Source organism: Sinohyriopsis cumingii, chromosome 19 (assembly GCF_028554795.1).
Source record: "Sinohyriopsis cumingii isolate HCF-2022 chromosome 19, ASM2855479v2, whole genome shotgun sequence".
NCBI lineage: Eukaryota > Metazoa > Mollusca > Bivalvia > Unionida > Unionidae > Sinohyriopsis > Sinohyriopsis cumingii.
In genome coordinates, this window is record NC_142979.1 from 14407059 (window position 1) to 14421419 (window position 14361).

The 14361-nt window shown below is 36.6% G+C and overlaps 1 protein-coding gene across 1 annotated transcript in view; it reads left to right on the top strand.

Annotated features, from left to right (window-relative positions):
- LOC149775161 (dynein beta chain, ciliary-like) overlaps positions 1–14361 on the top strand; it is a 315340-nt gene that overhangs the window by 158830 nt on the left and 142149 nt on the right. Inside the window, exons 23-24 of the mRNA XM_089944132.1 lie at positions 6029–6185; positions 10228–10490. Coding sequence (XP_089800258.1) covers positions 6029–6185; positions 10228–10490 — 420 coding nt within the window. The remainder of the gene's footprint in view (positions 1–6028; positions 6186–10227; positions 10491–14361) is intronic.

The following is a 14361-nucleotide window of genomic DNA, read 5'->3' on the forward strand; positions in this document are numbered from 1 at the left end:
GTTTCATAAAAACTGAGCTATAAGTGAATTCATATCATTAATAAGTTAATTAATATAGACCTAGTTAATTTTGATGTTTTTACACTAGCTTGTGCCGAGCCATGCCCCACAGGACACTGATGGTTCTAACAAGCCGATTCTTCCACCGTGTACTCTGATAACCTGGGTCACAGAAAAGTTAACGGAAACGTCAGTGATTTGTTTTGTGATTATTTCAATAGGAAACTTCTTTTATAAACTTTGAAATGACATGATTACAACATTTAAAAGGCTGCATATAAGCAAAAGTTTCTATTGCCAAGAATATACACGTGTAAAACAGTGCGAAAAAGCTACACAACCAAACACGACTGGATTAGGCAGTTAGTTTCTTACGGATTTATTAAATTTTATGTACAGTACATGTTGTTTTTTTTAATGATAATGTACACATGCATAGGAAACGGGGTTGGGTGAAACCTCGATAATAATTTGTCTAATACGTAACCTGTTCGACTGTTCAGTCGGCGTTTGAATTTTAGCGGACACTAGACAAAATGTTTAATGTTACCCCGCGTATTTCTTTGATGCCAGACATTCAACGTCGGTGGACAATGTTTTATTAAACACGTTAATATTATTAATCCTTTATGGTTTCTGCGTGGATTAAACATAGGCTGTTTTATAGAATATGGGGAAGGGGGGCGTCAAGCGTACGTACGCGGGAAGGGGGTGTGTAAAAAAAAAGTATGCATGCGTTCGTACGCGGGGGGGCGCGTTAAAAAAAGTATGCAAGCGTACGGGGGGGTCAACCTTTCCCAGACTTTTGCGTACGTACTAAATGGAAGACCCCTAAGCCGAATTACGCAATTCAGTAAGTATAAGATTGTATTGACTTTTGTGCGAACGTTAGGCATGGAAGAAAACGACGTAGTTTATGTAATTCTCCAATTTTTATGGAAAATAACTTGAGAGTTTATGAGGCCAAAAGGACTGTGCATCAGTGTTTATTTTTTTCCAGATATGAGGTTATGGATTTGTTCTACAATTTGATTGTGGGGTTTTAGAAGTTTGTGAATAAATGAGTTGCATCATATGTTTATGGTACATAGGATTCATTTTAGGGCAAAAGTTTTATTTCCTTTTTATATTTGTAAACTGTGAATTTTGGGGAGAGAAACATTTCACCTTTTTACGGATTATTAAACATCAACCACGATCAGTATGCAAGTTATTAACTCTATTCTTTGACAGCTGTTAAAGTTTAATGGGTAGTCTGGTTATACAAGACCTTAATTCTGAATTGTTTCGTTTTATAAACAGTGAAATGAACCTTAATATGTTCAAATACAAGGAGCCTGTTGGGTCAAAATAAGATTAAAACTCACTGTGAGAAAATAAGTTGAAAATGTTTTAAAATTTAAAAATTACAACAAAGTAACAGCAAGTGCAAAATAGAAATGATGTCTATTTGACAATAATGGAGATGCTTGACATTCAACATACACAAAATATTTAAGTCCAAATTGCTCATGTGATAACTCACATGAGAAAATCCAACTTTGAATAAATTTGAAATAAGTGTTTAACCAGAATCGAAGTCCAAGTTTCTCACGTGATAACTCACGTGAGAAATTAGAACTCTGTCTTATTTTCAAACATGGTTGTATGTAATGGAAAAGAATGTTTTCTAAGTTCTACTTTCTCATGTGAAAATTTAGATTCTCACGTGAGCAAAATCTGCTCACGTGAGAATCAGGTTACTTTTTCCTTGGCTCACAAGATCTAACAAACTGCACACATGAGCCTGCAAAATCTACCCTATTTGCATACATTTCTAACAAGGTTCTCATGTGCAGCTTATGAGCAGCTCATGTGAACTGGTGAGATTTTTCTGTACGGGCATACATAATAGGTGTTTTGAGAATATAAAGCAGTCAGTCATAGATTGAAAAGGGTGCAGGCAGGCAGGAGGGTGTGTGTGATCCATAGCCGTCACCGAGCATTCCACTTGTAGATATTATTTGTGAAGAATACGTGTATGTATGTATAAGTGTGTGTGTGTGTGTGTGTGTGTGTGTGTGTGTATATATATTGTGACTTATGGTTGATAAACTGCACAAGTTCTTGGAGCAAAAGCTTTGGGGTGTTATTTGGATCTGGATACAAGTGGGATAACTGATTTTTTGACAAGTTCTTAATATAATGCAGTGATGGAACTATACAGTTAAAAGAGAGCTGAATAACAGGATTTTAATAAGTTTCTATTAATCTTATTTCATTTCACATTTTATTATCATTACAAGAGGTAGTCTTAGTGGAAATGTGCGAGTGTGTGCATTATCAGTGTTATTTGTCAATAAGTGTAATATCTTTTGTGTATTCTCAGTTGTTTGTTGTCATCCATTTTGTGTTTATCACCTGTCCCTAACATTTACCCTCCCATATCTTAAGTATTTGACTAAGTATATGGGAGTTCTTGACATCGATTCCCTTAGGACATCTCCATATCTTGGCATCCATCCTTCTACGGGAGACGATGGCATAGCTCCAAAGTAAGCTTTTGTTTATCCTTCTTTCTAGCTCTCTTTTGAGCTGGTTTTATTTTTGTCTCTTCCTCTGCATTTTGAACTCCCTGCCTGACAGCTAGACGCCAGCTGGAACGGTTGTTTGCACAGCTCTCCCAGTCGTTGACACTGATGTTTGCCGTCTTCATATCCTTCTTGCAGACATCTTTGTAGCGCAGATGTGGTCGTCCAGTTGGTCGTGCACCTTTTTCTAACTCCCCATATAACAGGTCCATGGGAATGCGGCCTGGGTCCATTCTTTTGACATGGCCAAGCCAGCGAAGGCGCCTCTCGCCGAAAATGGAGAACATGCTGTTCATGTTGGTGCGTTCTAGAACCTCTGTGTTGGGTACTTTGTCCTGCCACTGGATGTGCAGAATGCGCTGCAGACATCTCAGGTGGAAGCTGTTGAGTTTCCTCTCGTGTCTTGCATAGGTGGTCCATGTTTCGCTGCTGTAGAGAAGTGAGCTGAGCACGCAGGCTTGGTAGACACGCAATTTGGTCTTCTCTGTGAGGTTGGGGTTGTTCCAGACCCTCTGGTTAAGTCTGGCCATCACTGCAGCTGCCTTGACAATCCTGCCGTTCGCCTCAGAATCAATGGAGAGAGAGCTGGAGATGTTAGACCCGAGGTATGTGAAGTTCACGACAACTTCCAAGTTGTACCAATCGATGGTGACAGAGGGAGGGGAGTCTGCGTCCTGCGCCATGACATTTGTTTTCTTCAAACTGATGGTCAGTCCAAATTCCTTACAAGCATGGGAGAGGCAGCATACCAGCTGCTGAAGTCCATCTTCCGTGTGTGATGTCAAGGCTGCATCATCGGCAAAGAGCAATTCACAGATGAGTACCTCTGTGACTTTAGTCTTAGCACGGAGATGGGCGATGTTGAACAGCTTGCCGTCAGTCCTGGTATGGATGTGCACTTCCTCGCTGCAGTCCTTGAATGCGTACTGGAGAAGCATGGAGAAGAAGATGGCAAAGAGCATCGGCGCAAGGACACAGCCTTGTTTGACTCTGCTGATGACTGGGAGTGCTTCAGATGTTGTGCCATTGAAGCACACTGTGCTGTGCATGTTCTCGTGGAACGACATGATGACAGCAAGCAGATGTGGGGGGCCGCCGATCTTCTGCAGGAGTCTGAAGAGTCCACTCCGACTAACCATGTCAAACGCCTTCGTCAGGTCCATGAAGGCAATGTAGAGGGGCATCTGCTGCTCGCGACACTTCTCCTGCAGCTGACGTAGTGAGAAGATCATGACTACAGTTGACCTGCCAGCTCAAAATCCACACTGGGACTCGGGGTAGACACGGGAGGCTAGGATCTGCAAGCGCACCAAGGCAACACGGGCGAAAGCCTTTCCGACGATGTTGAGGAGGGAGATGCCCCGATAGTTGTTGCAGTCGCTACGGTCTCCTTTGTTTTTGTACAAAGTGACGATGTTGGCATCACGCATGTCCTGTGGGATGTATCCCTGTTACCAGCAAAGGCAGAGGAGTATGTGTAGGGGCTGGAGCCCCTGTCTTGTGTATTTTCTGCTTCTTGGAAGGTGGAAAAAATAAGGAAATTCTTTCTCAGCTCAGATTCCTCTAGGGCCAGTCTTTTATCACTATTTTTGCTGGTTGATGAATCAGAACAGATTCCTAAATGGGATCTCCATGCAGGCTCTCAACCCTGACTCCTATCTGATTGCTGACATACGAAATTCTAGTTGAAGCGCTTCTTTAGAGCCAGAGGGCCTAATTCTCCAGGTTCACTGGGCTCAGAAAACTGTACTTCTTACTTTGCTAGGGTTTGTCAATAGAATAAGGGGTGGTGCATGGTTGCCTCAGACAGCATAGCATATCTTCTCTCTCAAAATACACACTTGACCCTCTCTCTGCATAGAGGTCTGAAACTCCTCAGCTGGGTCACCTTGGAGAACATCGTCCTCTTAGTTCACCATATTCTGGGGAAGAAAAACATATTTGTGGACAGTCTATCCAGGAGAGTCAAAACAGCCCATATGGAATGTTCTCTTTACCTCTCTGTAACAGAGTCCCTCTTCTCACTTTGGGGAAAAGCGTCTGGTGGACTTCTTTATGACCAGGCTAAACAACAGACTTTCCTTCTGTGTTTCTCCTGTCCTGGAGCAGAGCACTTGTAACCAGAATCAAATGAGTTTATCAATCCCTTACCAATCGAGACCTTTCTTTCATGAAAACTAAAAGCCCATGAAATTCATTGCCACATGGGTCTATATAAATCAATCATTCTTCTTTAGAGGACATCCTGAAGGCAGCATTTTGGTGATTACTTAACTACCTTCTCCACTATCTACCTTGACTTTTTAACATAAGAAAGCATAGGTATTTTTTTCTCTGGGATCCATCTGTAGTGGCACTACATGTGGCAGAGGAATGCCAACATTATTAATGTGGATTTTTCAAATGGTGAGTATATTCCATTTTTTCTCCGTTTTTCATCAGTCTAAAGCATCAACCTACCCACCTGAGAAATTTGGCTATGCATTGGTCACAAGTAAGTTATTGTTGCTATTAAAATTAAGCTTTTGCTTGGTGGGAAAACTAATTTTAATTATTTAACAATTATCTGTCACTCTGGCCAGATACCCTCCTCACATCTTGTTCTGATTTCCTAATCTAATTGTCATCTGTGTAAAAGATGACTGTTTTGTGCCAAGGTGCATCAGTAGAGAAATTTCTTATTGACAGTTCTTCTCTCCTTGGGAGGATGCATACATGCCAACCATTATGCTTTTGGTGTTATAATTAGGCATTTTCTTTACTTAGTTTAGTCATGTGATCAGCGATCAGTTACATGTTTTCAGATTGTTTTCTTGGGTGATTATTTATCATTACGTTAGGATGAGTGTTTGCTAGATAGTGTAGGGTTGCAAATAGCTGTTGCCTTGTTTTTTAAGTAAAAAATGGCTGTATTGGCCTATCTGCTGTGGATTTCAGCAAGATATATCACAGCTAAAATTGCCAGAAATTCATTTCCTTAAGTTCACTAAATCCAGTATTATTTACACGTATGAATAACCCATTTATAGTGTTATGGCCAATTAACAATTCATGCATAAAGATTGGTTTGGGCATGATTTTTTTATCAATAGTAGTAAAATGCAGAGAAAACAAATTAATATGAATTAAGCAAAATGCAGAACAAACGTGGTTGTGAAACTTGATGGGCGTATTGATTGTGGAGGATACTACTCACCATGGGTTAAAGTAGCTATTAGTGAGCTAATTTTCTTCCTGTAGTAAGTTAGCAAGGTTTTTTGGGATTATGTCACCACAGAGCACGGGTGACAGATCATTCTGCATAATTCTTAATAAATAATTTTAAAATGATTCCATTCAAATTAAATCTAAGCACAATGGTAACACTTCTGCCGACTCAAAGGTTGATACAAATTACCCCAGTGTATGTGGTTTTACTCATCTTAGTAGTCATCTTATGCTAATTTTAATAACTTAAGGTGCTACATCACCCTGACACAATCCCTTCATCTGATTATGAGTGGTGCCCCAGCAGGGCCTGCTGGAACTGGCAAGACAGAGACCACCAAAGACTTGGGAAGAGCACTTGGAATCATGGTGTATGTCTTCAACTGCTCAGAACAGATGGATTACAAGGTTTGCTTCTCTTCCTGCTGTTTGAAAGACATTATTTTATCTTGATATTTTACAAGTTAAATGTGAGACACAGCTAGTATGATGTCTCAAAGCATTAATAGCATCATCTCAATTTTAATGTTACTTTTACAAGCCATTAATTTCACCCTAATGAAGAAAGATGGTTGCATGAATGCTTAGAACTTTATAATTTTAAACTTTTTCAGTCATATTTATAAAATTTAAGTCCAGATGCTTCAGGTCCATGAGAGCCAAAGTTTGATCTCAGGTTATTAACATGCATTTATTTTTATTTTTATTTTTATTTACAAGCATATTTAAGATGGGAGTCTTTCACCCTTTTCTTCAGTAATCTTCAGATCTTTGTGTACCAGTACACCACTCCCTCGATAACTCGCGCACATCGGGGTCCAGAAACATCGACCGCACTATAAGCGAGGGGCGAGTTATCGAGGGACCTACAAAATAAGCCCAAAACCAATAAAGTGATTGACGACATAACGGAAAAATAAGGGGGGGGGTAGGCAGATTATACTGTTGAATATTCACTTTATAATCGTTCTGAGATTAACTGTTAATAAATATCTCTTCATAACGGTGTACTTTATTATTTTCTCATAGGACAACATTACAAATTTCAGGATAAATTACAGTATATTGAGGCGATCATCGAAAACATTATTCCACGTGGTTTCCGTTCGCTGAACATGTGTACCACTTCACACATTGTGTACTACGTCACTAATTTTTATGTTGAATTGTATACATTCTAGTTTTATTGTTTGAGCCAAATTATAATTTTTTTTTACACAAAAGATCGACTCTTTTCGAGAAACAGTGTCGAGCGAACGATAGATAGATAGATAGATTTGAATGCGATAGAAGTAAAATGGAAAAAAAAAAAAAAGAGTTAATCAGTACTAACATATTTAATTGGTCTCAAATTTAAAACAACGTAAATTAGAACAAGTTAATACTTGCCGTTTGTGCCACGCTTGACAAATATCAATTCACTTTTTGAAAAAATCAGTTAATTTTTTTTGTGTGTGTTACTCCTTGGTTTCTTTGCCGCCGAGCAAAATCCCTCAGATTTCTCAACTGCATGAGCTTTACGTAGTCAACATTTTGGGTCTCCAGCCACCTTATGGCAATATCAAAATATTTGCTTCCTGTGCAGAGGGGTGGGGGTGCAACATCTGTGTCTGCATCACTTTCAACACTTGTGTTATTCCAGTTAGAATCGTCTTCTGCTGCAAATTTGTTCGCTATAGAAATAATTATAGTTTCATCTGACATGTATGCGGCTGTAGGGCAATCATTTTCAGCACAAATCCACTCCTCCATCAAGAGAAACGCCCATCTCAGGACCATGAGTCTGTACGTATTTCTCCCAAACAGCCTCGGCATTAATGACATCAGTTTCACTGAAACATTCGAAGTCACTATCGTCGTCGTTGTCTCTGTTACTGTTTTGCTTTACGTCAAAGGCAGCTCCAAGACCCTTAATCCAGCACCCGAGGTCTCTTGTAATCGATTTTTTTTTTTAATGCAACAAACACTTCCCCAAGTTGTTGATCAAAACAAAGCCGGCATGTACATGTAATTAGGTTCTCACAGAAGTACTCACGGGTTTCGATGTGACGGTCGATTGACTCTTTTCATGTTTTCAATGAACAGAATATGTTGTGATTATAATGTTTACACTGAAACGGAATTAAAGGATTAGAACGTGACTTTCACACAGGAAGTCGTTTAATTGGTGTTTATTTCATTCTCTGTTGCCACCTGTTAACATTTACCCTAAGTTTTCATTGATCGCTATTTCACCAGACTGTTTATTTACAGTATAATGACAACTATTTATCCTAAAAACTTACATAATATATGATATCTTTAAACAGAGGTCTCGCTAGGATTTTAAAACTGGGTCTTTCTGCCTCTGAATTCAATCACTAAATATCAGTATATTTTTTCACTCGGCCGCCAAGTCAAAGCCTTTGAACTAGCCGCCTAGCTGTTGCATCATGTTCTTTTTTTTTTTTTAATGTACTCTTATGAAATAGCAACAGTACATCAAAGAGTCTTTCAGTCACTGAATTCTGTCATTGTAAATATCAGCACAGTAAACTGATCAACACATTTTCCCACAAAGCAGGTGGCTGAAACAGGACCGGCAAATCTTTGAATTTTCCCGCGCACCTATTACATGCGTACGGAAGACTCCCGCATTTTCTGCGTCCCAGATCAAAAATTGGCGTCCAAATACGCGTAATTAAGCGTTTTCGAGATCTCTGAAATTAATTCTTCTCTAGAACTTGCAAATTTCAAAATATGGATTATATTTTTACGGGCATTAATCACCATTTTCGATGATAAAATGAGCAATGTATCAAGGTTTAATTTATCAATTCTTATCGTAATTTTTTTCATGTTCAGCATATTTTAAAGATATTTTAAATACATTTTCTCTGGAAAAAAATCGGGAGCCAAGACGGACACCGCGTTATAAGTGGGATCGCGAGTTATCCGGGCGCGAGTTATCGAGGGAGCGGTGTAACTTGGTTTGGAGGGTATTTAAGGATGGAGCAGAAGCATATGTTGTTGCACATGGGTACCTCATCAGCAAAGTGGCTATATCTTGTCAGCTAAAATTAAAATCAGAAAACTAAAAAAGTTGAATTATGCAAAAACCTTGGAAGATAACCATTCCAAATAAATTTAAACATGATGTACAGCAAGATAAAATATAAAGGATAAAGATAAGTAGCATTACACAATGATTTTATATTATTCATTTTCTATGGTTTACTTTAACAATTTGATAATTATTATCAGATTACATTATCACTCCAATTATAAAAATAATTAAGATGAGCACATAAGATCCTTGACAGTTTGCACTTTATTGCCTCTTCAGACTCAAAATATTTTTTTTTTTTAAATACCAGTAATTAAAAGTTTGAAACCATTTAATCATCACCTAAGCATCATAAATTAAATTAATCTTTGATGTATATACCTTTGTTCAATGAAAGCCTAACCAGCATTGAATCCAAATTATAACCCCACTTTTTCTGTTAGAGTTGTTGCCTGTTTCGACTTCTTGATGAATGCAGTGTATGACAGTGTTCTGAATGCTGATTATTTATTTTAAAAAAGATTTAAAGTCCATGATGGACCACATCTGATACCTTTGTTACTGATACACCTCTAAAAACATCTTGCCTTTGACGTAAAACTTCCCAAATTAAAATTGTTTCAATTTATTGCTTGTTGTTTATCAATATCCTAATCCAACTACTTAGCACTCATCATTGCACTTGATAGAACTTGTAATTTTTAAGTTTCTTTTAATCATCAAAGTTTCAAAACTAGTAGTTTTCAGTTTTCAATTCCAATATGAAATGTGCAGTAGAAGGCCTGTAAAACATTATTTTTGTCCATCTGCCATGCGAATGTGTCCACATTTGAATACTTTAATTGACACTTCTGATGTATTGAGTTTGGTGTTTGACTGCTGATTATCTGAATAGGCATACTAATGAACAGAATTAGTCTTTAATTGTTCTTTAAAAAGCAATGAATGAGTTTGCTTGTGCATGGATTATCATTTTGCTTAACTTATTAAAGAACGAAGAAAACAGCACATAAGCTTACCATATCCCCAGCTGGTCACACAAAAGAAAATTACAGGTTTTCATATGCTATAGAGCTTGTTTAATTTTTCTTTAGTGTCAATTTTACTCCAAAGTTTTAACTTTTTAATCAAAATTGTGATAATTGATACTCAAAATTTCAGATATTGGGTGTACCTGTGTATGATACGAATTACCTACTTTATATTTGGAGGGTACCAGCTTTCGATCAGTGCCCAAATTAAAACAATTACGGTATGTTATATGGTTGCAAGGAATATACAAGTCAAGCATTGTTCATCATGTATTCAATATTATTGGCAAAGTGTTATCTAATTTTGTTACTTCAGACATGAAGTGTACATTTTTGGGGAGGGAAAGGGCTCAAGGTTTAATTTGCTTTTCAGTCCGTTGGCAATATCTTGAAGGGACTGGCTCAGTCTGGAGCCTGGGGATGTTTTGATGAGTTCAACAGAATTGCTGTGGAGGTCCTATCCGTTATAGCTGTTCAAGTGAAGTGCATCCAGGATGCTATCCGAGATAAGAAGAAAATCTTTAATTTCTTGGGAGAAATAATCAGGTTGAAGCCAACAGTTGGTCTCTTCATCACCATGAACCCAGGCTATGCTGGTCGTACAGAGTTGCCAGAAAATTTGAAAGCATTGTTCAGGTTAGTGGCACTAAATTAAAGCAATCAGTTTGATAATCCTGTGTTTTTAGGTGTTGAATATTACCTACGAATTATTGAGAATGAAAAGTCTCATAAATGTTGTACCTTGTTTGTACTTGTATATATTTAGCTCACTTGTCTGTTAGGCCAGTTGAGCTTATGGTATGACCAAGCATCCATTGTACATCATCTGTCATGCATCCAGTTGACAGCAATTGCTTGTTACCATTATGGAGTCCATATTTTTATCTGGTTTCAATCAGATTACAGTTATTACAGTTACATAAAGAGTAAGATTCTTGCAAAAATAATGAGTTGATCTTGTACTTGATTGGCTAACCTCATTATCATTCTGGAGGCCATTTTTCTAATGTAATTTTGAGTAAACATGGAATATATGACTTGTCATTTATGACCACAGTCATTATGTATGGAATCATTTTACTATATTCTCGTATGGCTGTGAATGAGACTAGCAAACAGGACTTTTAGGCAAAATATGCCTTTCCACATGGCTGTGAATTACATCACAAAAAACATTTATAAACAGATTTTGATTTGATCCTTTGTAAACATGACTGCTTAGGAGACAAAGTTCAGATTGTTCTAAACAACACTGCTATGAACAACCATATCACAGTAAACAGAGACAAATAGCACTGACCTTTATTTTTTAATCCTTTGTAACTGTGACTGCTTAAAATGTAATGACTGTTTGAAAAAAACAAAAAAAAGGAGGGAAACTAACTGCCATTGTAGTGCCCAATTCATATGTATTTCTATTGAGATTAACCATTCTGTCTTCAAAGGAAATAGTCATGGACATGCATAGCCCTGTCAGTGGATTTTATTGTTTCTGTATCTTTTATGTAAACTTGCACAGCACCAGTGATATAATGAGAAATGAAATCTTTTTAAAGAGCTTCACTGTAGTGATCAAGTATGTCATTGTTTTTGGAGTTAATCTGTAATGCCTTGGGTGAATGAGGCCTTTGTCTTTCTTTAATACTATTAGGTGATAATCAGTTTCTAGATTGTTAAAGGGTTGTGTTGTTTGTTGTTTTGTTTTTTATATTACTTTGATTACAATCACATGCACCAAGCCATCATTTGTTTACCTTATTGCAGTCAGTTACACCCTTTTTATATGGAGGTAATCCCTTAATATTATTGGTGAATTAAGCCTTTCACATTTTTCTTTTTATAAATTTATTCTGTTCTGGGTGAGTGAATTTTTGCAATAACTTGTTCTATCACTGCAGGTTTGTAATTGTTATGCAAAATGTTCCATGCTTACAAAGGAGGAGAGTTTGTCATTTGATCAGCTGGTTTTAGTCTGTTTTCTCATGAGAGTTGCTGCTGCAGCAAAAGTATACTTGTATGTGTAATCTGAGCATTTCCCCAAAACATGAAAAATAAAGTTACTTTCATTCATAAATCAGTTTAAAAAGAAGATGTAGTTAACTACAATCCTATCTATATCCACCAGATCCACTCAGTCTGAATTTCCTGAAAAATTCGTTCATTTTAATTTTATAATGTACTTCTCATACCAGTTTGCTTTACCAAAATCAGTCTGAGTTCAGGAAAGTCACTTCTTTGAGACAGCTTTAGGTTTTATGGATTGACAAATGGAATACAGCCCTTGACCAGGGAATATTAAGTTGGAGCAATACTTGTTCCTCATGGGAATATTTTGTTCATGTTGATAAAAATATTCTCATCAGTGAATTAAAGATATATAAATGTAATGCAGCAACATCAAAATGGAATGCATGTTAGCTTATAAAGAGATCAGTCTGACATAAATAATTCACATTCTTTCTGAAGATAAGTCAGTAACATGGAGTAATCTGGAGGTCAATACTGGGTTCATTCCCTTTTTTTTCTATTCGCTAAAGATATGCCTTTAAAAATTGGCAACTGCATTTCTTTCATTGAATGCTTGACCAAGATCTACGGTCCCAAAAGTATTACATATATGCCAAAATCTGAATATATATAAACAACTTTATTTTGTACTGGTTGCATACCTTTGAGTGTATATTTAATGAATATTTTTAAAAATGAACTCAGAGATTAATATTTTGACTTAAAAATGATGAGAAAAACAACACATTGGAAACATTACGCATGTAAATTGGTGTCCTCTTTTTGCACAGATTACAAGTGGATATAGGCACAAAAAAGAATAATATTACAGAATATTTCATTTCACAGCATTTTTAAATGAAGTTTTCTATAAAACTTGACAAAGAACAAACATATACATTTGACACTGTTATCTGAGGAACATACACATGATTAACTTTTTCTTACCAAAAATTCTGAAAACACTTTATTATTTAATCTGATCTTTTCTATTTGCCAGTATTTAGTATTAAGGTAAACACAAGTGAAAAAAAAACAACATTATTATATGTTAATTAACTATATTTTGTTCAAAAACTGCATTTGTTATGCATATAACTTGGACACCATATCCCAACTAAGACAGTAAATGATCTTTAAACATTCAGATAAATTAAAATCAAACATTGCAAGTGATGTTGGAAAATCCATAACTTCACAAAAATGTAAATAGAAGCAAAATAAATAAATGTGTGGAGAGAAAGAATGTATTTATGTCAAACAGTTCTGCATATAACATGAGATAATAGAGAGATAATGAATTTTTGTGTCTTAGTTTTTAGCATTACCAAAAACAATAGTCCAGAAGATATGGTCAAAGCAGCATAATATTTGCAGAATGTGGACAAATTTTGCTGCATTAAATACAAGTACAAAAGTCATTACTAAATCCAATGATAAATGCAGCTCTTATAATGCAAAAAGAGTAATATCATGGTCAAGAAATGCAGCAACCATGTATGTAAATGCCATATTTACAGATTCTACAGATTCAACCAAGCCTTCATAAATCTAAGTGAAAGAACATCCCCTCTTCAGAAACACCAATTCATAATTAAAATTACTACAACCAATGGTCTAATTTAACTGTTACCTTTGATTCAGATGAAACTTGTGCTGCCTAAACAAAATTGACACTCCCATGATTGTAGTCGCATTTGGTTCCACAAATAACTTACGAACAATGTGCAAGTGCTTGTAGTCCAGTGACAATATCAGCACATGTTCTAGTGACATAAGGTATTTTCATTTGCCACAGTCATGATGTTTAAAGAATTATTTGAGCACCACAATAAAAGGACCCCATGTGAACCAATGGATTCCACATATAATGTTGCGGACACGAAATTCAATACACTGACATTTCAACTCGTAGTTTGAAAATAAGAACCTTTATTATGTGCTGTAGCTTTGAAATAAAAAGGTTTTAGCATGTGGGTTATTATTTTCTTCCTGGTGTTAGCAAGTAGTAGATGGCATCATGGGTGACTTGATACATCTATATTCTAATTGAGCTACCATCATTAAATAAAGAATTATTATAATTAAAACCCCTCCCAATGATATGTTCCCACCCTGTTATGATGTATTATAACCCGCCCACCCTCAAAAAGGGTTAAAATACAACACATGAGAATGAAGAACTGGGTTTTAAACTACCTGTATCCCGTGATTTGTTTCTCTTTAAAATTTGCCTCTGAAGCAAGTGCCTAGATGAAAATGCTAATTTATTCATTTTCAGCCACTGCTTAATCCAGTAATGGCTCCAACTCCATAACTTCTAATTTTTGCTTGGATGGGGGCCCATTTTCCATTCTGACTATAGAGGAAACCTTGATCTGGTAACAGACATGATCTCTTACATGATAATGTAAAAAAAATGATGACTGCCAGATATAATCCAGGCAGCAATCTGATTTTGCAGATCTCCTGATCTGTGTCAAACTGACCTTTCTGTTTT